Here is a 23,651-nt window from a genome sequence, read left to right as displayed (position 1 = left end):
TGTATATTGATGAGTCTGCCAGCATGTTTGCCAGTACAATGACATAGTATAGTAACTTCAATTGAGGCTTACCACAAGGGTAGGTTCACTGAGGGTTTGTGTAAATTCTGCACTTGCATGTAATTTAAGGGAAAGTCATGGGGTATAGCAGGCTTTGACCTATGTTAGTAAGCCAGGTGCAAAAACCCCATGATGATACTATGGTGTGTGGTGTCATCATGTCATAATTAGTAAATGTGACCAACATTTAATACTTCATTAACTTTGTTTTTTGATTGTCCAGGTCAGTTCCTCATGCTATATTACTTAACTTAAAGATCAAGCAGCTTCATGTGTAAGTACTAATCATCACTCAGATCTAAATTGCTGTACAATGCAATGTATTTTGCAAGCTTCATTAACTTTAATGAAATTTTGCATGTCGGTCAGTTTCTCTTCAACTTTTGGATGTATGATCATTTAATTTGGTGTTTACATGCAATATATGCCGTCTTCTTATAGCTGTTGTTGCCACTGGTATTTTCCTGAGACAAAGGTCTCCCCATACCTTGTTACATTATCAAGTCATTAGGAATGTAGTCATTAGGAATGTAAGAGAAATGAAACAATATACCTTAAGTTACTGATGCATGAAAAATGGGTGACAGTGACCTTCTAATGTTGTTTTTGAACTCAAGTTGTATTTCTTGCAGCATAACAGGTAAAAATTACTAAAGTCCCTATTCATTTCATTGATAGGAATGTCCCCCTCATGTACACATTCAATGAAGTCTCCGAAATTCTCTGATTAATGGTCATGATTGTTTTTACACATTACAAAGCAAAGAAAATGTTTCATGTTCACAGTTTATTTCATAACACTATGAATTAAGTTTAATAAATGCAAACAATTTCACTCCGATATCCCAATTAATACATACATTTTCAATACCTCCATCTTTGTTTCTAGTTGTTTCATATAAAACTAGCTGTAAACAAATTAGTTCCAACAGAAAATAAATTGTACAGTTCTCAAAAACATTAATTTAATTCATCATTTATTCATCCATTCAGTCTCTCCAAAAAGTTATATTTATTATGTACAATATTTCTCTTTACATCAAAGTCAACAAATATTTTTCAAATACGCTGTATGCCCTTCTTGTCCTTTCCTTCTATAGTACAAGTCACATGGGGCATGTATGTGAATTTATTCATTTTAAATTAAATATAAATTAAATATAAATTATTATTTTAAAATTTAACACTAATTTTCTTTAACCAAAGTCTATTCAATCCAGATTATTGAATGATCTGCACCTTAAATGTCACAAAGAAACTTCCAGACGAAAATTATCTATCGCTATGGACTTTTACAATGGTGGCATGTACTAAACTTGGGTCAAATAAAGAGCATGTTGAGTGGAATCGTCACAATCGAGGGTAGTATGAAGTTGTTTGGCAAAATGCATAGCTTTCATTGTGACATCACAGTGCACGACATTATATCCGGATGGCACATCTCAATTCTGTCCATGCGAGTTGGAGTCTCATCCCAACCACTTTGTGTATGTGAGAAGGCTTGCTAGTAGCTTCCAAAGTGGTATTGGTTCTTCCAAGGCTCTTTCTCAAGCAAATATGCTGGCTGCTATGTCTGGCACTAAACCAAACAAAACATTCATTAAAGCATTTCAAAATTTTAACTATGGGTAGGAAACCTCCCCATTAAAATTAAAATCCTCCTCAAAGTACCTCTCATTTCATCCAGTTTAAATTCAAATGAACAAGACTGTACCATACTAAAATTATTGCTTGAACCAATAGTATTTATGATATACTATGTATCAATACACTAATTACAGCCCAATTCTAAAGCTCACATCACTGATCTTTGAACAAGCATCATGTCAATCAGGCATTAAATAAACATATTAAATAAGTCTCTTGGTAAAACCACATAACAAACATCATGTCAAATTTTTTCCTGGCAGTAAACATTGTGTCAGCCAGTTCTTCTAGTGAACACAAACTTTTGCCAAATAAATAATCCTGACATTGCAGAATTAAACAGATCAAGCTTTTTTAATCATCCCAGAAACAGATCATTAGGTGCCATCTGTCAGATATTTTGGTCATCAGTGACCTAACTGACACGACGATCCATACTGATGGTGCAACTTTATGGACATTCATTTACATAAAAGGTGACAATCATTTACATAAAAGGTCATAAAGATGTGCTTCAATAACAGCTTCACCCGATGTTATTGGCTGCATTTGGTGTATCTAATGCTGAAAACTCGGAAAAAACATGATGGGACTGATTATATTTGTATTCATACAGGCTGTAGGTATTGTTTTAACCATTCAAGTGACCAACCCCCGTTTTCTGCATATTTTTGTTCTTTATTTTGTATCATTAAATAAATAGTTTTCGATATACAGATGTTGACTGAGGAAAATTTTTCAAATTTAGGTACCCATGAAATAAGTTTGTTTTCCCCATTCAAAATAAATGACAATTAGTAACTACGAAAATTAACTCACAGTAGACTGAAAAAATGGTGAATCTGTACAATGACAGTGAGAACTACTGTGGTGTAATGAACAGTCATTCCAGGTATATTTATATATTAATTTACACAACAGTCATTACAGGACTGGGCAAATACTGTACGAAGTTTAATTAAAGCTGAATTGTGTGAAAGATGGGCAAAGTTAGTGATTTGTTCTTTTGTTTGTGATGGCAGGTCAAACAACAGATTTTTTTACTAACTCTTGTATTGCTAATGGCAGAATCTAGTTACCATTATGCTCCTGGGTCTATTCTAGAGCTGAAAATGTATGGTGGGTGGGTGGGAAATTTTCTAAGTAAACAGATGTAGGGTATGCTACTTTTATGTATGATTTATATTAGCAATAATCCTGCAATTGCTTACTCAAGAATATACCCTACTATCCATAAAAATTAAGACTATTATGGCAAAACAGGTTTTATTATTTTTGTTTTTAAATACACAGCTAACATGTATCACAGATTTCAAATCTTGTTTGATTTTAAAATCTTATTCTTCCGCTTCATATTTATCCAAAGAAAAATTTCATTTATTACAATAAAAGTGCAGATTTATATAAATGAGCACAGTTTACAAGAGACCTAAGTGCCACACAACTGCTCATCAGATTTACATTAGGTTTCAGCCAAATGAAGTAGCACTAGTCACTAAACATCCATATTACAATTTTTTAAAATTAAAACAAATGCATACATCAGAAAAATTCATTAAGTTTCATATTATTCCCACTGACATGGACAGCTGAACAGAATATATCAAATGCGAACAGTGCATAGGTGTTTTGATTACTAAACTAAAACTGATGCATAAAGCATCCAAAATGTAGAACATATAATGTTTTATCCAACACTTTTGCCTTAAAAGACTAAATAATTTCATTAAATTATGCAAAATGTCAAACTAAAGCCATCTTTCTAAATTAATGATTTCTATCTGCAATATTTGTTGACAAATCTGTTATAAGAATTTTCATTAATTATGGTTGGACTGAATCTAAGCAGGTGGACAGAAACTTAAACCTAACATAAATGATCTAAGCAACAGATCAATCACTAACAGAAAACTGCAAACAGCATGAGTGAAACCTATGCCAAAACACCTGTGTGCCCCAAAACACCTTGTAGCTTCCATTTTCAAAAAAATCTCACTGGCCTTCTATACACTTAATGGACAAGACACAGGATTGCCAGACCAAATGTAACTTGTCTAACAGGTCCCAACCTGGTATTTTAATTTTTTTCACTCAAGCTCTAAGTTTAAAAATTTTGACATTCTGCAACTTAAATTGGAAAAAAGTTAGCATTATAATTTCACTTATGTAATACAGACAAAGTAGTTGAGATATGATAAATGTTGTTCCCAGTGCGAATAATGGTTCTGAGCAATCTTATCCAGAAGTCATGTGGCCCAATGGGCTACTAAATGATTCCAACAAAGAATACTTTAAAAATGGCAAAGACTGTTAACAGCTAATAAAAAGGATAGTGCTGCAGCTAACAATTTCACATTGCCTTCTTTGTCTTTTCTGGGCAAATGAATCTAAACTGGGCTACAAGGGACTTTACTGCTAATCTGCTGGGAAAGGTTCTAATTTTGAAATTTGTCTGACAGTGGTAGTGTATTTGATTTTGGTGCCATGACCGTAAACTAAAGTTCCAGCCCACAAAGATTCAAGAATATGGGACCTGGTACTTGGCTTACCTATGATTATTTGTCTAACTGAGGGAGAACCAGTAGAATATACAACTATCCTAATCACATAAATTTTATTTAACTAATGCTTCAGTCCTCCATGTCGGGGGCCCAGCTGACATCAGTATCACCAGAATCACACTCATCAAGAAGTTCTGCAATAGACTTTGGCACCAGAACTTCATAACTTTCATCGCTTTCAATATCATCTGAGATAGTGTCATCAGACATCTGTAATGAGTTATCATCAGGTTCCCAAGTGTCATCAGTTCCATCACTGTCTGATAAGTCCTGGTCACTGGTTTGTTGAGCAGCAGACCATCCACCAGAGGAAGCTATGTTAGTACCATTATAAACATTGTTCCTACCCAAGATAGCCATTGGTTTACATCTGCTGCCTGTTCCATGCTCTACTCTTCTAGTATCAACTGTCTCAACAGGTCTACTAACTGCAAAACCCAAGTTATTTTCCTTTAAAACATTCCTGTTTTGTGCATCTCCATTGGCAACACCAGCAACAAATAATGGTGGTACTTTAGTAGAACTGTTGGTAGCAACAGCTTTTTTTTCTGCTGATCCTGAGAACTGGATGCTATTTTCTGGTACAACAGTTGGTACCAGAGGCTGTCCCAATAAGGTGTTACCAGAAATATTAAAAAGTGATAAATCAATCTTAACATTAAGGCTTGGAGGAACACTCGGTGCAATTGCTGTAGAATTAGACTGACCCCAAACCTGAGTCCCCACTGTTTCCACTTTACATTTTTTATAACTTGGTAGAGATGTACCATTCACTAAATGTTCAGAGACTGAATCAAATTTTCTTTTCTTAATAATATCCTTAGCCTCACTGCAAGTAGAACTAGTTCCTAGATCAGAATATCCAGGCAAAGCTCGCTGTTGGCTATTTTCACTAAATAATCTATGTCGTGGCCATGTTAAACTATTCCTTGGCTGTTCAAAAACTGGTTGTGAATCCATCTCAGTCTTTATCCTTTGCACTGGTTTTGAATCAATTGACCTTTTGCTTGCCTCTTCTTCAGAGTCTGTGATTACAATCACAGGGGTCTCGGACTGCACTTGTGCTACAGTGGATCTAGCTTTATTAGTACTATGTAGTGCTTTATGATGTGTGGATGTGATCACATGGCTAACTGAGGATCTCTCTGATTTGAAAATTATTGCACTGTGATCAGTTTGGTTCCAATGGTGATTATGACCACTACTAGTTACTGTAGGTAGCTGAACTGCATTGGAAGAAAAATTGCTCTTTGACCACAGCTGATCAATGCTTTGGGTTGTCAGTGAATTTGAGGTTTGTGTGCTGGTTCTGTAAACACCATGAATAACGTGTTTGGATGGTTGATCTTCTGAGGGTTGATTGTCATCTGCTACTTCTTCACTAGTCCAACCTTCGCTGTCACTACTTCCGTCTAATCCAGAGGAATCTGGAGTATTTGACACATGTGATGTGACTGTTTCAGTACTTTCTGAACTAGTGGCAGATCTTAATGTACTATTTGATTCACTAGAACTATGTGATTTATTAGATCCTAAATGCTGACTAATTGTCGCAGACTCAGACTTAACACCATCTAAATACCCACGCTCGCTGTCACTATGACTTTCAACATATCTGCTGGGAGGACTCAAGCTGGCATCTGATTCAAAACCATCTGCACTAGTATTTTGTCCTGCATCTGAACAATTCCAGTCAGAAACGTGTGACTGTTCTGCCACATCCACTGCCAACTGTTGCAAGTCTTCACTCACAGCAAAGTCATCAGTGTGATGAGTTCTATTTGAGAAGCTAGAAGCTGCATCTTCATCATGAGTAGAATTATGTGGCGCTGAGTCCTCCTCAGAGCTGGCTGATAATGAATGTTTTGTACCAGTCTGTAGTTTGCTGGAACTACTGCTACAATGTCTAGAGCTAGATTCTCCACCTGAGGAATCAGAATGAGAGCTGTATCTCTGGAGAGAGGAGTCCCTGTTTTCTGAATGATATGAGCTCCAGGTACTGATGGAACTTGAGTGAGATTGATGTGACCATTGTCTTTGAGAAGGAGATATGCCCCAAGCATTGCCTCCTGATTGGATGGAGGATGATGCATAGCTTCTAACCGACTGTAAAGTGCTCTCAGTGCTGTTGGCTGATATAGATTTATTGTCACTGTCCCCATTAGCAGGACTTGATCTTGAATGTTCTGATTGATAACTTGTGTTGGTCCAAGAAGAGTGAAAGCTTGAGTTTGATCCAGGGGAAGATGGATCTCTATGCTCAGAATAATAATGATAATCACAATTGTCATCATCATCATCATCTTCATCATCATCACTGTTATCCTCACTATTTCCATCTTCACCTTCATCATCAACAAAGGCTGAACCAGAAGCAGGTGAGGATGACAGATAGTCAAATGTATCTGATGAGTGCTGTGATAGTGGTGACAAGGCAGAATCGGAATCCACCACCTCTGGCTCAGCTTGCTCACTGCTCATGTCAAGTTCGTTATTGTTGCTTTCACTAAGAAATGAGACTGATGCTGGTGCCACCTGTAATGTGACACTGTCAGTTGCTGATACTGAAGACTGGTTGCTGTTTTGCTGAGAACTCCTATTACCATCATGTGACATCTGTACATCATAATATCTTGACAAGTTCTGGTTCACAGGCTGGCTGGATGAAACTCGAAGTGTGGGTAGCTGTGATAACACAGAGGTAGAGAAGTAAGTGATACTAGTACTGGTCTGAGGTTGACTACTAGTCTGGCTTGTACTAGAAACAGAACTTGAAACAGATACATTAACTCCTGCCTGATACTGTGTTGGCAGCTGCTGCTGTTGAATTGTTCGGCTCCTAAGAGAATAACGATTTTCAAAGTTAATGACTTCTAGAGTTTGTGGGAGTTGCACAACTCTGTTGTCATCAGGGCTTGCAGGGTTGTCTGTGTGAATTATGTGTACATGTCTTGTAGTCTGATTTTCATCCTCATCTTCGTGCATGGAAACATCACTCGAGAACTCTGTAAAATCTGTATCACTGGTATCAGAGACGAATGAATCATTTTGTGGTTCCTCAACATGTCGTCGGAGTTCCTCTATCTGCTCATTCAGTGATTGGGTCAGACTATTTAGCTCCTGAAGTCGGGATTTTAGTGTCTCAATCAGGTTGTTCTTCTCTGAAAAAAACAACAATGAACAAAAGATTCAACTGACAATTTATTTCTATGTATATTATCTTTAGTCAGTGATTCACAATGAAAATACACTGTTAAAAGCTTTATTTTTTTTTATTACTAATGTACGTATTACAAATATCAAACTTGAGTGTATGAAATAATTTGTAGCTTGCATGTCCCAGAAGAGCTTAAGCTATGACTGTGGAATTGGCTCGCAAAGCCAGTTGTCAAAGTAAGTGGACAACGTTTACAACTTGAATTGTTTGATTGGCAATTTGCTTCATTTGACATGGGGGCCCAGAGTGGCTGAGTGGTCTAATGCGATCTCCGTTATGGATCACTGCCATCTCACCTCTGTCTGCACCGGTTCCATTCTCAGATTCAGCCAATGTGGGTATGTGAGAGAGTTTGCCCGTAGCTTCTCGTGGGTTGGTGGTTCTTTCCGGGGGTTTCCCCAGGTTCTTCCTCCACCATTAATACAGGCCGCCATGTACAGCCTATCGTGTGCTGAAAAATGGCATTATACCCAACAACAACCAACCAATCATATGACAGGATATTTAAAAATTGGGAATCATTTATGACTTCGTTGGATTTATTTCTGATGAAATGTCAGCATTTGTTTTATTGTGCTTTAAACTAAACTCAATACATAATGCAGATATATGGCTTTTCGTGAAGCCAGTTTTCAGCACTGGGTTGTGTTTTATTGGCGATTAATTTGCTTCAACCATCAAAACGTTTAAAAACTCATCCGTTTTAATTAATGGATCATTCAGAAAAAATTGAACTGACATAACACTCTGTGCATACATCTGAACTTTAAAATCACAATGGTGCAAATAAGTATAATTTCTTTCCTGTCTCAGTCTCAGAAACATCCTACTGGTGATGAATTTTCTGAACCTCAGACTCCAAAGAAACAGAAAGATAGTGAGACAAGAAATCTTAAACATATTTTCCACCAATAATGAGGAATCACAGCCATGGGCTCAAGACTGTCCAAAACAGAAGTAACCCTTGAGATTTCAATTTTGACTCTTGAGATTTTGGGGTAAAGGGTCAACTGACTCTTCAGTTTGGAAATCTACTGAGAACCCTGTATGGTGACAATGAACAATGTTCTCTGGGATAGGTGAGTCATACTAGATAACATAGGCTATCAGAGGTCTTGGAAACGCTTAATTACGCATATCTGAACACAATATTCCTGGGGTGCAGAAAATCACTTACACAGGAGTCTTCTACATGCACACAATATCTGGATGGAAAATTCAAAGGCTTGCCAGTCCTGCTTCAACCATCTGCAGAGTGGGAAATTATGTTGATCAATTTATTATTTTAGCTGTGCTAATATTCACAATGAGAGAATTCAGTGGCTGAAAGATCCCCAGATGTACATGTTGTCACTGTAAGAGTACATCGGACGAACATGATGCTTATAGCTGGGTGGCAAGTTTTAAGACTTCAACTAGCTACTGAGTGGTGGGAAAATGTACTGATATTTACAGTGACAGAATTCAGAGGCAGAAAGACCCAGTGATGTACATGTAGTCATTTTAAGAGTACATCAAATGAACAACTTTAGCTTTCATTACTGTGTTCATTTCCAATTGTAGCCAAATAAGTAGTGCAGGCAACCTCGAAATCAAGATACACTGAGACTTTGACAAAATGCCGTTTGCAAATTTATATAATTTGGAGTTAAACGGCAAATTGATGAAGATTGTAATGAGATTCAGAAGAGTGTTAAAGTTGCTAGAACTGACAGTTCACATGGAACAGTAGCCATATGTAAGAAAGTGTGATGCCTGGCTTAGTGCTTGGAATAAGACCGTTCCTTGGCCTGACAATGACATACCGGTAATTCAGTCTCACTCTAATGGACAAGCAAGAGCTATATGGCAGTTGTGTAAAGAATTGCTATTATAATGCTGTTACTGGATGTCAGAAGAATCATGCATTATGTTCATGAAACCTCATGCATGAGGTAACTATTGGAACTTGTTTGTTTCACTCCAGTCAGGTATAAATGGGACTTTCTTATTAATTTGTTCTATGTTGACCATTGTTTTCAGTGAAGGGTGCACACTATCACTGATCATAAAAAACTATGTTGCATTAAATTAGGACTCGAGTCCATCAATTGATTTTGTAGTATTAGGGAAAAATTAAATTCATTGCACTAGCTGTACCACAGTGTAACCCTGCTATAGCATGCTTCATTATAGCACAAATTTGGACAAAATATGATTATCATGTGGCATGGCTCCCGAAAACGTGAATATTTTTTCATTCAGGAAATAAATTTCTTTATTCAAAGTATGACAATTAATGTGTCTAAAGTAAATTACCATTTTGGGGAAGAGATCATCTAAGAAGTTGGATATAACACAACTGTAGTTGCACTCATGAGATTTAACAATAATTTCTCCAATTTCTTGAAATAGAACAAAAGTTTTATGCAAAAAAAACCTAAGGGTTTGCTTCAATAACTTGGCAAGATTTTGCATATTCTTGAAGAATCAAATTTTCTTTTGATTGCATCTTTCTTTATGTGACGAAAATATTCAAAGTTTCTATAATTTGTTAATATTTCAAATGTGTCATTAATCGATCACTGCCATTTCATTTTAGCTTAGTCTGAAAGAAGTCAACTAATTAAAAAGCTGAATAGTGTTAATCATTATTGTTGAATTATCAACAATAAAAGCCAGTAAGTCTTTTCCATTTTCAATACGTTCTGTGTTCAATTTTTGCTCAAAGAAAAGAAAAGATTCTCATCTGAATTTAAAATCAATTAATTTCAGTGATTTCTGTTAATCTCACTACTAGAAATTGTTACAGTTATGGGGCAGTAATATGTATCAAATAAAATACCCACCTCCAAAATATGAGAAAGCCGCCAACACATGCGCATGGCTTTGTGTTGTTATCAACAGACATGCAGTCAGTTGACCACTGAATACTGTTCTGTATTTCCTATAAAAAAAATGACCCATAGTTCCTTGTTTCTTGCTTTAGTCATTCAACCAATTAGGCCAGGGTCTTAATTAGTGAGTATTTACAACAGATAACAGGATAATGAAACAAGAAACTGGAAGCCCCAGGCAGGATTAAGTCCAGTTAAACAAATGCAAATAGCTTTGAGAGTTAATTCTCACAAGTCAAGCAAACAATGCTGTGGTGTAAAAAAAACCTTATTAACAGAATTTATAAATCAATTAATTTATCTACCATTTTACAGGAAAACAGTAGAATACTGATGCCTGCTCAATCATCCATCATAAACTTATTAACAGAATTTATAAATCAATTAATTTATCTACCATTTTACAGGAAAACAGTAGAATATTGATGCCTGCCCAATCATCCATCATACATACCATGGACCAAATTGTCAGTAGTTTTGGTCACTGTCATGCTTGTACAACAACCCCCACCCTTGATCATCTTTACCCTTTTTATTTCCTGGCTTCAAATCATTCACGTACACACAGGAAACTGTCCTTCCAGTGTTAATACTTGTTGGAACAAAATCATTTCAGTTATTGGGGCAGAGAGACTGGCTAATATAATCAAACATTCAACTCCCTGCTGCTTTGCAGTGAAACAAATTCACAGTTATCAAACAAATGTGTCAATGAATATGTTTTTTCACTGTCCTTAAGAGAACGACTCAATATTTTTAAAACAAACTCCACTGAACCCACACAACTGAATGGTTTACTCCCAAACTGGGTTCAGGCATTTTACATGTACACATACCTGTTGAATATTTGTGGCAAGAGCATTTCTAGAGCACTACCTTTGACCTTTCTTTGGGTGAAGTACATATACAATTCACTAATTGTGTTTCTTATAATAGCTGTGTCAGAATTTTGTGTGTATGATTTGGATTTTTAATGTAGCTTTAACAATTTTTCAGTCACATTGCTATCACGTCTGCAGCCTAGCAGTTTACAGTGATGTTTAGCACTGGGGCATAATGTCGCAGACATGTAGCACCATGTCCCACCCAGTCACATTATCCTGACAGCAGGACGACCAGTCCAAGTACTAACCTCTTAATGCAGAGCACCAAGCAAGGCTTCTGTTAGCACCATTTTTATAAGTCTTTGGTATGACTTGGCCAGGGATTGAACCTACAACCTCCTGCTTCCAAGGTGGACACTCTAACCACTAGCATATATGCCAACCCCTGGCGAGGAAAAAGTGTAATCCAAGTGGACAAAAAGAGTACTCCGAGCAGAAAAAGAGTAATCCACATATAATATAATAAAAATTCAATGAGCACATGTACAAAATGATTTAATTATTCCTCTGGACTTTTAACACTAATTACTGCTTTAAGTTTTCATAAATAACACTTCGAGCTTTAAAAAGCAAGACTCTCATATTGCATTTCAAAATACTTTTTACCAGCTGAGACTATGAATGTTTTGCACAACAGTAAGTGCTGGGTTACAGAGCCTGGATCTGAATTAAGTTTTACTTTTGTTAACAATACTGAACAATCTCTCTCAAAGTCAGCATTAGAATGGTAAAGAACCAATACTCCTTTCATAACCAGACAAAGAAGAGGAAATTTATTTCTTCCAGTTATTGCATTTTAGCTGGGAAATAAGTTGAAAAAAAATCAACTCTGTCTACATGAAGTACATTGTCAGGTAGAGTGCCAACTTGATACTTCAGGAGTTCTCCTCCTTTCCTGCACCATGGTGCATCATATGACAACCTGATACGAACAATGATGGATACATTTTTCAAAATACAGAATGCAACTCCTTCATGAATCAGACCCTTTGGACATGTCCAGCAAATATGAATACTGCAGCAACAAAAAAAGAACCCTGTTCATACATTTGTGTGAAAGTATTAGCAAGAAATTAAATGGATTTTAATGTAAATGTTTTTATTATAGAAATTAAGCTTCTTGATACACATATTTGATGGAATTACTATTATGTATAAAACAGATCTGACAGGCGAGTACAAGTACACAACTACTGTAAGTACTTGTTTAATATGGAACAAGCTGATATTTAATATGCGATGATTTAAGATGGTAACTGTACCATGAAGCACATATTTCTGCACCCATGTTTATTCCCATTCCCAACCCCCGCCCCACTTTTTTGGTGTATGCATCATCTTCTTCAGCAACTGACTTGGCTGGCTGTAGCACAGCTCAGTACATAACACTGAACCATCATGTTACATATACTCCATAGCAGACAATGGATGTAGCTCTCTAAGAAAGCATCGTGTACAGAGCTATTTTCCTCAAACTGCTGTGGCAACTCCACCTGGATGCGTAGAAAGATGGTGGAGGTTTTTTCCTAATCCTCTCCACTCCCACTCTGAAGCATGGTCAACCAAAATATTGCATGAGCTGTATTGTAGGCCATTGATAAACACCATAAGCAATACTACTACAGTTTGTACAGGTATGTAACTGACACATTAGATGGTGGTGTTTATAATGGGTTTTCTCACTTCTATTTGCTTAGCATGTTGACCCCCATGTTGATGCAGTAAAATCAATGACAAATGCAATAAAACCCACTACAGCCCCATTAAAATGTGTGACAGAGTCCAACAATCTATAATGGGTGACCGCCTGATATTATGGACACACAAATCTGCTTAACCCCTTGCACACTGTGTCTACGACCATAAAATCGATTGGATACTCCGCAATCCATGATGTGTGTACTGTACTTGAGGATACATGTTTCTTGTTACTGTATGTACAGAATCTAATGCAAAATTTCATATTTTTTACTTTGGTGGGCATGCTGACAATCAATATATGTAAAATTGAAAAGTTTAAGAGTAAAACAATTTGTGCCATCAAGTGCCACTGAAATTACCCAATACACGGTATCTAAAAGATGCGCTTACCAGTGATGTGATCCTTCAGTGCCTGAATGCAGTTATGTGTGACAGCTTGGTTCAGTGGTACCATGAGACTGCAACCCTGCATGCACTGCAACTCTCGATGCTCACACTCATCATCCTCATGCTGCTTCAAGTGCTTCCTCAATATGCTGAGGCCACACTTGGCAAACCTGCACACACATCTCTCGTAGCCACAGATTTTCACATGGGCTTCAAAATGTTCCAGCATTATCTTCTCAGGGCAACCATTGACATGAAAATCACAGAACATTAGTAACCTGTAGATAGGAACAAACCGTCAATGAAGCAGTCAACAAGAACTAAAGAAAAAAGACAAAGACATACTAGGTGAAGTTTCTTACATTGTTCCAAATAATAACTTTGATTCAGTGGTAGAACAAATGTTACAATAATTTTGAGGACACAAATTAATAAAAATTGAAAAATAAACAGCTTCAATCTCTAATAATTGTATGTGTGATTTGAATTTTTAAAGCTGCTTTAACAATTTTTCAGTCATATCGCTATGATGTCTGCAGTGTCACAGTTTATAGTGATGTCTAGCACTTGGGCATCGTGCAGGAGACATGTAGCATCATGTCCCACCCAGTCATATTACCCTGACACCGGGCAGACCAGTCCTAACACTAACCTCTTAAGGCTGAGTACCTAGTGAGGCAGCTTAAGTACCATTCTTATACGTCTTTGGTATAACTCAGCTGTGGTTTGAACCTGTGACCTCCCACATCCGAGGCAGAAGCTCGAACCACTAGGCCACGGGAGTGTTCTAGTTTTTTAAAGAGTATTTTCACTCAATAATATTCACCATGACTCTAAATTTTAGGTGATACTTGGAAGAAAGGTATAGCAACGATAACTGTGATCAATATCCCTTTGGAAGATGGGTATAGTGATGATAACTGCGACCAACATCTCTTGGAAAAAGGGTATAGCAATGACCACTGTGACTTACATCCCTTTGGAAGAAGGGTATAGTGATGATAACTGTGACCTGCATCCCTTTGGAAGAAGGATATAATGATGATAATTGTGACCTATATCCCCTTGGAAGAGGGGTATAGTGATGATAACTGACCTACATCCCTTTGGAAGAAGGGTATAGTGATGATAACTGACATGCATCCCTTTGGAAGAAGGGTATAATGATGATAATTGTGACCTATATCCCCTTGGAAGAAGGGTATAGTGATGATAACTGACCTACATCCCTTTGGAAGAAGGGTATAATGATGATAACTATGACCTACATCCCTTCGGAAGAAGGGTATAGTAATGATAACTGACCAACATCCCCTTGGAAGAAGGGTATAGTGATCAGAGATCTCGGAAACGCTTAATTATGTGTATTTGGATGCCAATTTTTATCTGGGACGCAGAAAATCACTGAGGCGGGAGTCCTCCGTACTCATGTAATAGGTGTGCGGCAAAATTCAAAGACTTGCGAGTCCTGCTTCAGCCACCTGCTTTGTGGGAAAATGTGTTGATCAATTAGCTGTGCTGATATTTACAATGACACAATTCAGTGACTGAAAGACCCATTGATACATACATGTTGCCATCTTATAAGAGTACATACAAAAGAACATGATGCAATAGCTGGGCAGCAAGTTCAATGGCTTTGACTGACGGCCGTGTGGGAAAACGTACTGATATTTACAGTGATTGAATTCAGAGGCAGAAAGACCCAGAGATGTACATGTGGTCATTTATAAAAGTACATAAAATAAACAACTTTAGATTTCAGTGACTGAAAGACCCATTGATACATACATGTTGCCATCTAATAAGAGTACATAAAAACAGAACATGATGCAATAGCTGGGCAGCAAGTTCTATGGCTCTGACTGATGGCTGCATGGGAATATGTACTGATATTTACAGTGATTGAATTCAGAGTCAGAAAGACCCAGAGATGTACATGTGGTCATTTATAAAAGTACATCAAATAAACAACTTTAGCTTTTGTTATTGTGTTCATTTCCGAATGTAGCGGAATAAGCAGTGCACGTGACCTCAGAATCAAGACATGTTGAGACTTAAACAATATGCCATTTATAAGTGGGTGACAAGTCACCTAAAAACGTAAACTTTGCCTTCTTCTTTTAGGAAAGTGAAAACGACTTCGCCCTGTGATTATTTAAGAGGTACACTGACTGACCGTACCGTATTTTTTAAAAATACCCATCACCTAAGCCTGGTTAGTTCTAGTATTGTAGCGAAATGTATTCATCAATACATCAGTAGCTAGGCCTAGTTTTGATATCAATTACGTTGACAAACAAACTCTTGCCCATTCACAAGCATACGTTTTGATAGCTGATTGACCATTAGCCCTTTTCCAAGTAAGGTAGCAACTATCAATTTCCTGCATGATATCCTTTAATGATAAAACAAACAAACATGCGTTTTAAGATCAGAATTGGTGATCTGGATATATATTAACTGCCTCTTGTATACTATTTCATCATAAAATTAGTTTGAAACTGTAAGTGAACCAGTAGGCCTAACGGGACATAATGACATACTTCGCTAAGTCTGGGATGCACCAGTTCATTAGATTGTTTTCGTAAATCATCAGGCAAATATTTTCAGAAAAATATACAAATCATTGAAAGCAAAGCCAAGGTATTATTTTATTAAAGATTTAACTTTAAAATGCAAATTATGTAGGTCAGAAACGTATGGAACAATTCTGTGTTGTGGAATTTGTGAGATGCTCTTTAAGGTCTATGCTGTTTTCAGACTTAACACGTATTTGCAAAACTACGGGGAAAAAACAGCAAATCAGATACTATTTAACCATTGCCTAAAATTACTACAAATACGTAGACAAATAAATAAACCATACATTTGCAATCCTGTCAATGGACTGTTGTAATGAAGCTATATTATATTAAAGTGAGAAATTACATTACAAAAACCTCTCCATCTAAAAATAGATGCACTCACGTCTGTGTTGATTCTTTAGGAAAGAAGGAACTGCAACTTTTGATGGTGAGACTCAAGGGCCATGGAATGTGTCCCCCACCCTCCAAATATACCAAGATTTACGCTTATTGATTCCATTATTTATTCTGACTACACTGGGTAAATCTCAAGAGCAAATGCAAAAAGAATATTCCAACAATATTAGTACAATAAATTTGTTCTGAGACAACCCCTACTTCATAAAATATTGTTTATGAAGACAGATGAACACTCAACCAAAATCATTACAACATGTTTTAAAACAATACATTATAAACATGATCTTCACCTTAATAGTTTGGTTATAAATGACAGTCTTATCATAACAGTGCTTTTTAAAGCTGGGTTTACGAGAAATTTCTTTCAAAAAGTGAATGTAAAGCCACACAGATCTGCTCACCTATTAAGCATGTTTTGCACAAGTGGCAAGACTGGTTTCAAATATGTCTTTCTGAGTGTATCATGGCACGTGGGGCAAGCTGGGTTTAAGAGAAATTTCTTTCAGAAAGTGAATGTAAAACCACACAGATTTACTCACCTATTAAGCATGTTTTGCACAAGTGGCAAGACTGGTTTCAAATCTGTCTTTCTGAGTGTATCACGGCACGTGGGGCAGGTGTGTCTGTTTCTCAGCCAGGTTTCGATGCAGACTCGACAGAAAACATGCCGACATGGACATTCCACTGCTCCGTCCAGAACACACTGACAGATGCAGCAGATCAAATCAGGATCTGGTGGGGGATCAAACTTGTCAACATCATACCGAGACATATTCAGTACTGAATAATAGTGAAAGCCTCAAGTGATGCTAAATTTTATACCTGAAAAAGAAACAAAATTTAACTATATGGCTCACAGGAGAACATCCCAATACCTTTTATTACCTGTTCCCACCCACATATCCCATGATATGACTCAAGTGTCATAACCCAAAATCCTATACCATATATACTTGCTTATAAGTAATCAAACTGCAAACAACCAAGATCCTGTTCTGCAATAGCATAATGCACATGAATATGAGGGTCTGTGTTGTTTTTTCTACCAAGTATATAAAATACATTATGCATGAATTCATTAATTTTAAGGAGCCATGCCATGTTCATCCTATATTAGAATTTAAATGCAATCTCTTCCCCAAATTGATAATAAAATTTTTAATCATTATTTTTTGTACTTTCAAGAAGAAAAAAATGTGTATGACTATGAGAAAAATACAAGTATATGATATTTTGGGAGTCATGCCACAATTGTGTTATTTCCAAATTCATGTTATAAAGGAGCACACTATAGCAGGGTCACACTGTAGATACCAAAATAAAATTATGTACACAGCCTATATAGTAATTTTTCTTCATTTCCCCACCCTGCTCTCTGTGTATATTATTCACACACCCTCCAGTTTGTTTGTACCCCCTACCAATTTTTAAAACAAAAAAAGCATTCAGGATTTAAAAAATGCCCGAACACTGTCAACTTCTTGTGAATCAATGCTGGGAGTTTCCTTAGAACATGGTCACCATATTTGTATGGGTGAGTCTGTTTTGATGCAACCGATGTGATGTAGTTCACTGTCTTTGATAATCTCAATATCGACATGTCATCAGTTTTGAAGTGTCATAATTTTTAGAGCAATCATTTTATTTAGATGTCACATGATAATATATAACTGATGATGCAATTTTCAGAAGCTTCACTTTGCTTCAAGTAAAGAAAATGCTTCAAGCTTATCTAAATCCCATAAGTATACACATTATCAGAGATCTCGGAAATGCTTAATTATGCGTATTTGGATGCCAATTTTTGATCTGGGACGCAGAAAATCACTGAGGTGGGAGTCCTCTGTATGCAAGTAATAGGTGTGCGGCAAAATTCAAAGACTTGCAAGTCCTGCTTCAGCCACCTGCTTTGTGGGAAAATGTGTTGATCAGTTAGTTGTGCTGATATTTACAATGACAGAATTCAGTGACTGAAAGACCCCTTGATGTACATACATATTGCCATTATAAGAGTACATCAAAAAGAACATGATGCAATTGCTGGTCGGCAAGTTCAATGGCTTTGACTGGCAGCTGGCTGGAAATGTACTGATATTTACAGTGAATGAATTCAGAGGCAGAAAGACCCAGAGATGTACATGTGGTCATTTATAAAATTACATCAAATAAACAACTTTAGCTTTTGTTATTGTGTTCATTTCTGAATGTAGCAGAATAAGCAGTGCATGTGACCTCAGAATCAAGACATGGTGAGACTTCCACAAAATGCCATTTGTAAATCTGGATAAGTATTTTGGGGTTAAATGGCAAACTTATGAAGACTGTAACGAGATTCAGAAGAGTGCTAAAGCTGCTAGAATTGATAGTTCGGATGGGATAGTAGCTAAGTGTAAGAAACTGTGTGATGCCTAGCTTAGTGTTTGGAATAAGTCCTTACTTAGATTGACAAAATTCAGTCTCACTCTGATGGACGAACAAGAGCTATGTCTGTGTCTGGCAAATATATTCAGAAAAATATACAAATCATTGAAACCAAAGCCGAGGTATTTTTTATTATTACAGATTTAACTTTAAAATGCAATTTATGTAGGTCAGAAACGTATTAGACAATGCAATGTTGTGAAATTCACGAGATGCGCTTTAAGGTCTATGCTGTTTTCTGACTTGACATGTATTTGCGAAAATACGGATAAAAACAGCAAATCAGATACTATTTAACCATTGCCTAAAATTACTACAAGTATGTAGAAAAATAAATAAACTATAAATTTGCAATCCTGTCAAAGGACTGTTGTAATGAAGCTTTATTAAAGTGAGTGATTACATTATGAAAACCTCTCCATCTAAAAATAGATGCACTCACGTCTGTATTGATTCTGTAGGAAAGAAGGGACTGCAACTTTTGATGGTGGGACTCCTAGTTTTAAAATCCTAGCGAGACCTCTGATTATGCATAACAATGACCAAAACAAGTCAAATTGCCAAATACCCATTTTTTATATTTTTTTGATAATGTCACCGACCTAAAACCCTTGAAGCAACTTTTTTATTGTCAACTGTCCAATGAATAAAATTAGGTGACTTCTTATCTCTGCCCACTTCATATTTTGTTTTCCCTATAGAAGCCCATTAATGAAATAATTATCAATTTTTTCTTTTTTCATTCATTCCTTATTTCCACTATTAAATAAGACAAAAAGTAATCTTGTATACTGAAATCAGTATATTTTTTAAAATCTATAAATTTTTATTTTTTTGCACATTAACATTTACATAAATTTATAAAGAAAACATTATTATACATTTCTAACCCTTTCATAAATGCATTAAATTCTGTTCGCATGATTTTCAGAATGGTAGAAAATGCATTGTTGCTATTACCAAAAAGCTTTAAAACAAACATATTAAGGAGAAGAAAATACTGATTTATATTAGATTATTTATTGCTATATTTGCCATTTTCTGTGATCGTACATTTCTTTTCTCATCTCTATGATGGTCACGATTGGCGCTGTGATCAACTGCTCAGAAACAGATGACATTACAAAGAAGGAAAGGAAAATGGTACTCATAAATAAACTCCCCGAACAAATATCTGTAGCCATGTAGCCATGAATAGGTTTGAGTTTTGAATTTTGGTACAGGTACAATGATGATTGAAAGTGTAAATAAAATTTTAATTAAACTAACACTGTTTACGAATTATTCTACAATTTGTACTTAAGGGCTCCAAAACCAATACCTTGAGGATAATTATGTACATTTTGGAACTGCATCTCTTTAAACACAAGTAAACAAAAATACGTCCCTTTTATCTGCTCAGTATTTGTTTTAGAATATTTGACCTAGACATTGCAAATATTGGATGCAGATGATAGTTTTTAATAAATTGGACCGTTTTAGAAACTTAAAAAAAGACAGTGAGCAGTCAGCTTGTTTGTATCAAAAGCTTCTGTTTAATCTGAAATGCCAATAAGCTGACAGTGATGGGTATACTGTAAGCCTTAATCTAATTAGCTTAAAAATATCACTTCACAGAAAAAGTATTCCAGACATTCCACACTGTATTAGAACTGATATATGCAAACAGCTGATTTATGTTATATGTTTACTTGGGTTTAAGTTCTATGGGGAAAATACTTTCAGGGGAGTCTTTTCTCCACTTCCTAAATGTATGGTCCGAGTTTCCTAACCCTTGTCACCCCATTTTTGATATTTGGACATTTATGTTGGGGTGTAGGGTCAAGAGTCCATTCCTATCGAAAAGTTGGAATTTGCCGACACTATTTGGTGTCGGCATGTTGGTAGCCACTTGCTAGCTGTCCCAGCAAACTTGAACAACCTTTCATCGAAATGTACCTGCATGAAATCGATAAGAATATGATTTATTTTCTCAGACATTGTGATCATAGCAGTCATTCTGACTTTAATCCACTGACAGACAAGAGGAAAGTACATCGTTGCTGAAATATGACCTGGATCTGGCCATTTGCATTCCTAGTCACATGACTACACAACTCTCACGTCCTACATGTCAGTGACATCAACAGTAAACAATTTCTAGTGTTGCGGTAGGAAAACAAATCAAACATATAAATGAAAGTCACACAATTTTTATTGGATTTTTTTAACAAACCCACAATCTTCTCAAAATGTTTATTGTGAAAACAATGACCAAAAATCTGTAAATGTTGCAGCAATTTGAAGAAAACCAGATTCACTAAGCACAGTGCACGTCAATGTCGTAGTCACGTGACACCAACAAAAACATCGCTGACACATGCTAGGTACTTCTTGAAAATAGTTTCTCCACCCTTCTGCGATACCAACAGGTTTCTGGTCGTTGTTCTCAGAATAAATATGTTGAGAATTAAGTGTGCATTATATTTATTTACAAACATTAAGTGACTTCTATATAATATGTCCAAATTCTATGTACAACAACATTAGGCTTTGTTTATTTTGATATCACGTGACTATATGACCTCTGATGTCACTGACATGTTGGTTGTCAGATTTGTATAGTCATGTGACTCAGGATGCAAATGGCCAGATCCAGGTCAAGTTTCAGCAATGATGTACTTTCATCTCATCTGTCAGCGGATTAAAGACATGACAAATGCTATGCTCATGATTTTTGAGAAAATAGATCGCAGTCCTATAGATTTCATGCAGGTATATCTTGATGAAAGGTTGTTCAAGTTTGTTGGGCCTGCTAGTAAGTGGCTACCCTATGCCGACACTAAATGGTGTCGGCGAATTCCAACTTTTCGATAAGGAATGGACTTTGACCCTACACCCCCACATTAAATATCCAAATATCAAAAATGGGGTGACATGGGTCAGAAGAAACTCTGACTACTAAATGTACTGATGTCATGTATTTAATCAATAGTATAGTAAGCCTTTTGCAGTTATTCTTCAATAACAAATAACATTACAATGGGAACCCCATGGCAACAATAAGATCCGAAGTTATAAACTGATGAATGAAATTTCAAGGTTTTGTGCACTTTTCTTTTAGACCCATTGGCGCTTTCGTGATGAAAATCGGCAGAGTACAAACACAGGTGCTCGACGCGAGCTTGATGTTAAGAAAAAAATAATAATTGAAAGGAAAAAAATCATACAAAGTGACAAAAATACCTTAGATTACCCCCATGACCCGTTCTGACATAGGACCCTCTCTATCATAATATATAAGAAAGAAGGTACGGAACTTCCAAATACTTCGCTCCACCCATGACCCTCGATTTCCTTCTGCTATTTCCGTCTTTAAAGGTACACGACCATTCTATATGACTTGTTTTACTTCTGAGATATTTTTCTATCCACCAAGCCATCATTGACTTTTCTGCGTTGTACCAAACTGAAGTTACGGGCTCCAAAACGTGCGATTTTCGCGAAGTTTTCCTTTGTGGGCACTTCCGTGCTCCTATGATAATAAGAATAACCTTTTGAGCCAATCATATTTCAACGTTGACGTTAGTGCTGCCTATTTTTAAAATAGAGATGCATGTATACGATGTGTTGTGCAGTGAAGAAGACAATGTATAATACTTGCATGGAACAGGATTCCTAAAGTTGAATCGAGTTAATGGTAAGTAAAAAACTTACTTTTGCATCTACTGCTGTTCTGTAATTCAAGAAGGGATGCACCATAGAGTTGAAAACAGTGTCCATATCGCTCTTGTCACCGGTTTTCAGATGAGCACGAAGTGTCCACAAAGGAAAACTTCGCGAAAATCGCCCGTTTCGGAGCCCATAACTTCAGTTTGGTACAACGCAGAAAAGTCAATGATGGCTTGATGGATAGAAAAATATCTCAGAAGTAAAACAAGCCATATAGCATGGTCGCGTACCTTTAAAGACGGAAATAGCAGAAGGAAATCGAGGGTCATGGTGGAGCGAAGTATTTGGAAGTTCCGTACCTTCTCTCTTATATATTACGATAGAGAAGGTCCTATGTCAGAACGGGTCATGGGGGTAATCTAAGGTATGTTTGTCACTCTGTATGATTTTTTTTCCTTTCGATTATTAGTTTTTTCTTAACATCAAGCTCGCGTCGAGCACCAGTGAGTGCGAGTACAAACGGTAAGGTGTGCAAGTAATATTGCACAGTCGATGTCCCTCAAACGAATTCTTGTAGGGTTTTTTAATGAAGACGAAGCTCAATTCATAGTGGGTGCAAATATTCCCTTTTTATATGAGAAATTAATCCTTGACAGAGAAGCTAAACAGGAACATAAACACAAGCAAAAAACTAAAACAACCCCACGCAGATCCTGTCACAACTGCGGTTGAAACATTGATAATGCTTTATCATCGGAAGACATTCCGCTAAAAGAATAGAACGCACATACTGATAAAGCAGATTAGACTACTTTTATGTTTTAGACACTATACCTATCTGTACACAAGGGACTATTGAGTCTAATTACGTATGCTGAACATCGTCATCACTGTGGGTCTTCACACACCAATAAGATGCAACTACCTCCACAACAGAAGAGTGACATTTGGCGCCGGAAAGGTATTTACCCACAGCAAACTCAAGACTGTCTGCACGCGACAGGTAGGCCTATTTAAATAGAAAGAGATAGAGGAACAAACAAAAAGGAATACAAGAATTTTCTCATTCATGCAAATGCAAATTATATTTAATTTTTTATTATAAAAAAACTGACTGATTTTGAAAGTGGTTTTATGAGTGAATCTGTACACTTCCCTCTCATTGGCTAGTTCTCTTTTCCACTTGTCAATCTATTAAAAAAATAAATAATTTAAATGTAAAAAAACAACAAAACGAACATACAGGAGGGAAGGTATAT

General features: G+C 36.5%; 1 protein-coding gene across 3 annotated transcripts; it reads right to left on the bottom strand.

Moving 5' to 3' along the window:
- Positions 1 to 832: 832 nt before the first annotated feature.
- LOC149803508 (uncharacterized) lies at positions 833 to 23,342 on the bottom strand. Of its 3 annotated transcripts, none has more exons than XM_089953243.1 (4): positions 23,227 to 23,342; positions 16,860 to 17,142; positions 13,337 to 13,611; positions 833 to 7,429 (listed from the first exon to the last, which is right to left on the bottom strand). In XM_089953243.1, the coding sequence occupies exons 2-4, from the start codon at positions 17,090 to 17,092 to the stop codon at positions 4,338 to 4,340; spliced, it is 3,600 nt and encodes a 1,199-aa protein (XP_089809369.1). In that variant the 5' UTR covers positions 17,093 to 17,142; positions 23,227 to 23,342; the 3' UTR covers positions 833 to 4,337. The 3 variants fall into 3 exon arrangements, with proteins under 3 accessions (XP_089809369.1, XP_089809370.1, XP_089809372.1); XM_089953244.1 differs by lacking the exon at positions 23,227 to 23,342 and adding an exon at positions 22,438 to 23,204; XM_089953246.1 differs by lacking the exons at positions 16,860 to 17,142; positions 23,227 to 23,342 and adding an exon at positions 16,722 to 16,817.
- Between the last annotated feature and the right edge of the window lie 309 nt (positions 23,343 to 23,651).

The sequence above is a fragment of the Sinohyriopsis cumingii genome, chromosome 3, assembly GCF_028554795.1.
Source record: "Sinohyriopsis cumingii isolate HCF-2022 chromosome 3, ASM2855479v2, whole genome shotgun sequence".
Taxonomy (NCBI): domain Eukaryota; kingdom Metazoa; phylum Mollusca; class Bivalvia; order Unionida; family Unionidae; genus Sinohyriopsis; species Sinohyriopsis cumingii.
The sequence above is the reverse complement of the archived record's forward strand: the minus strand, read 5'-3'. Positions and strand labels throughout refer to the sequence as shown.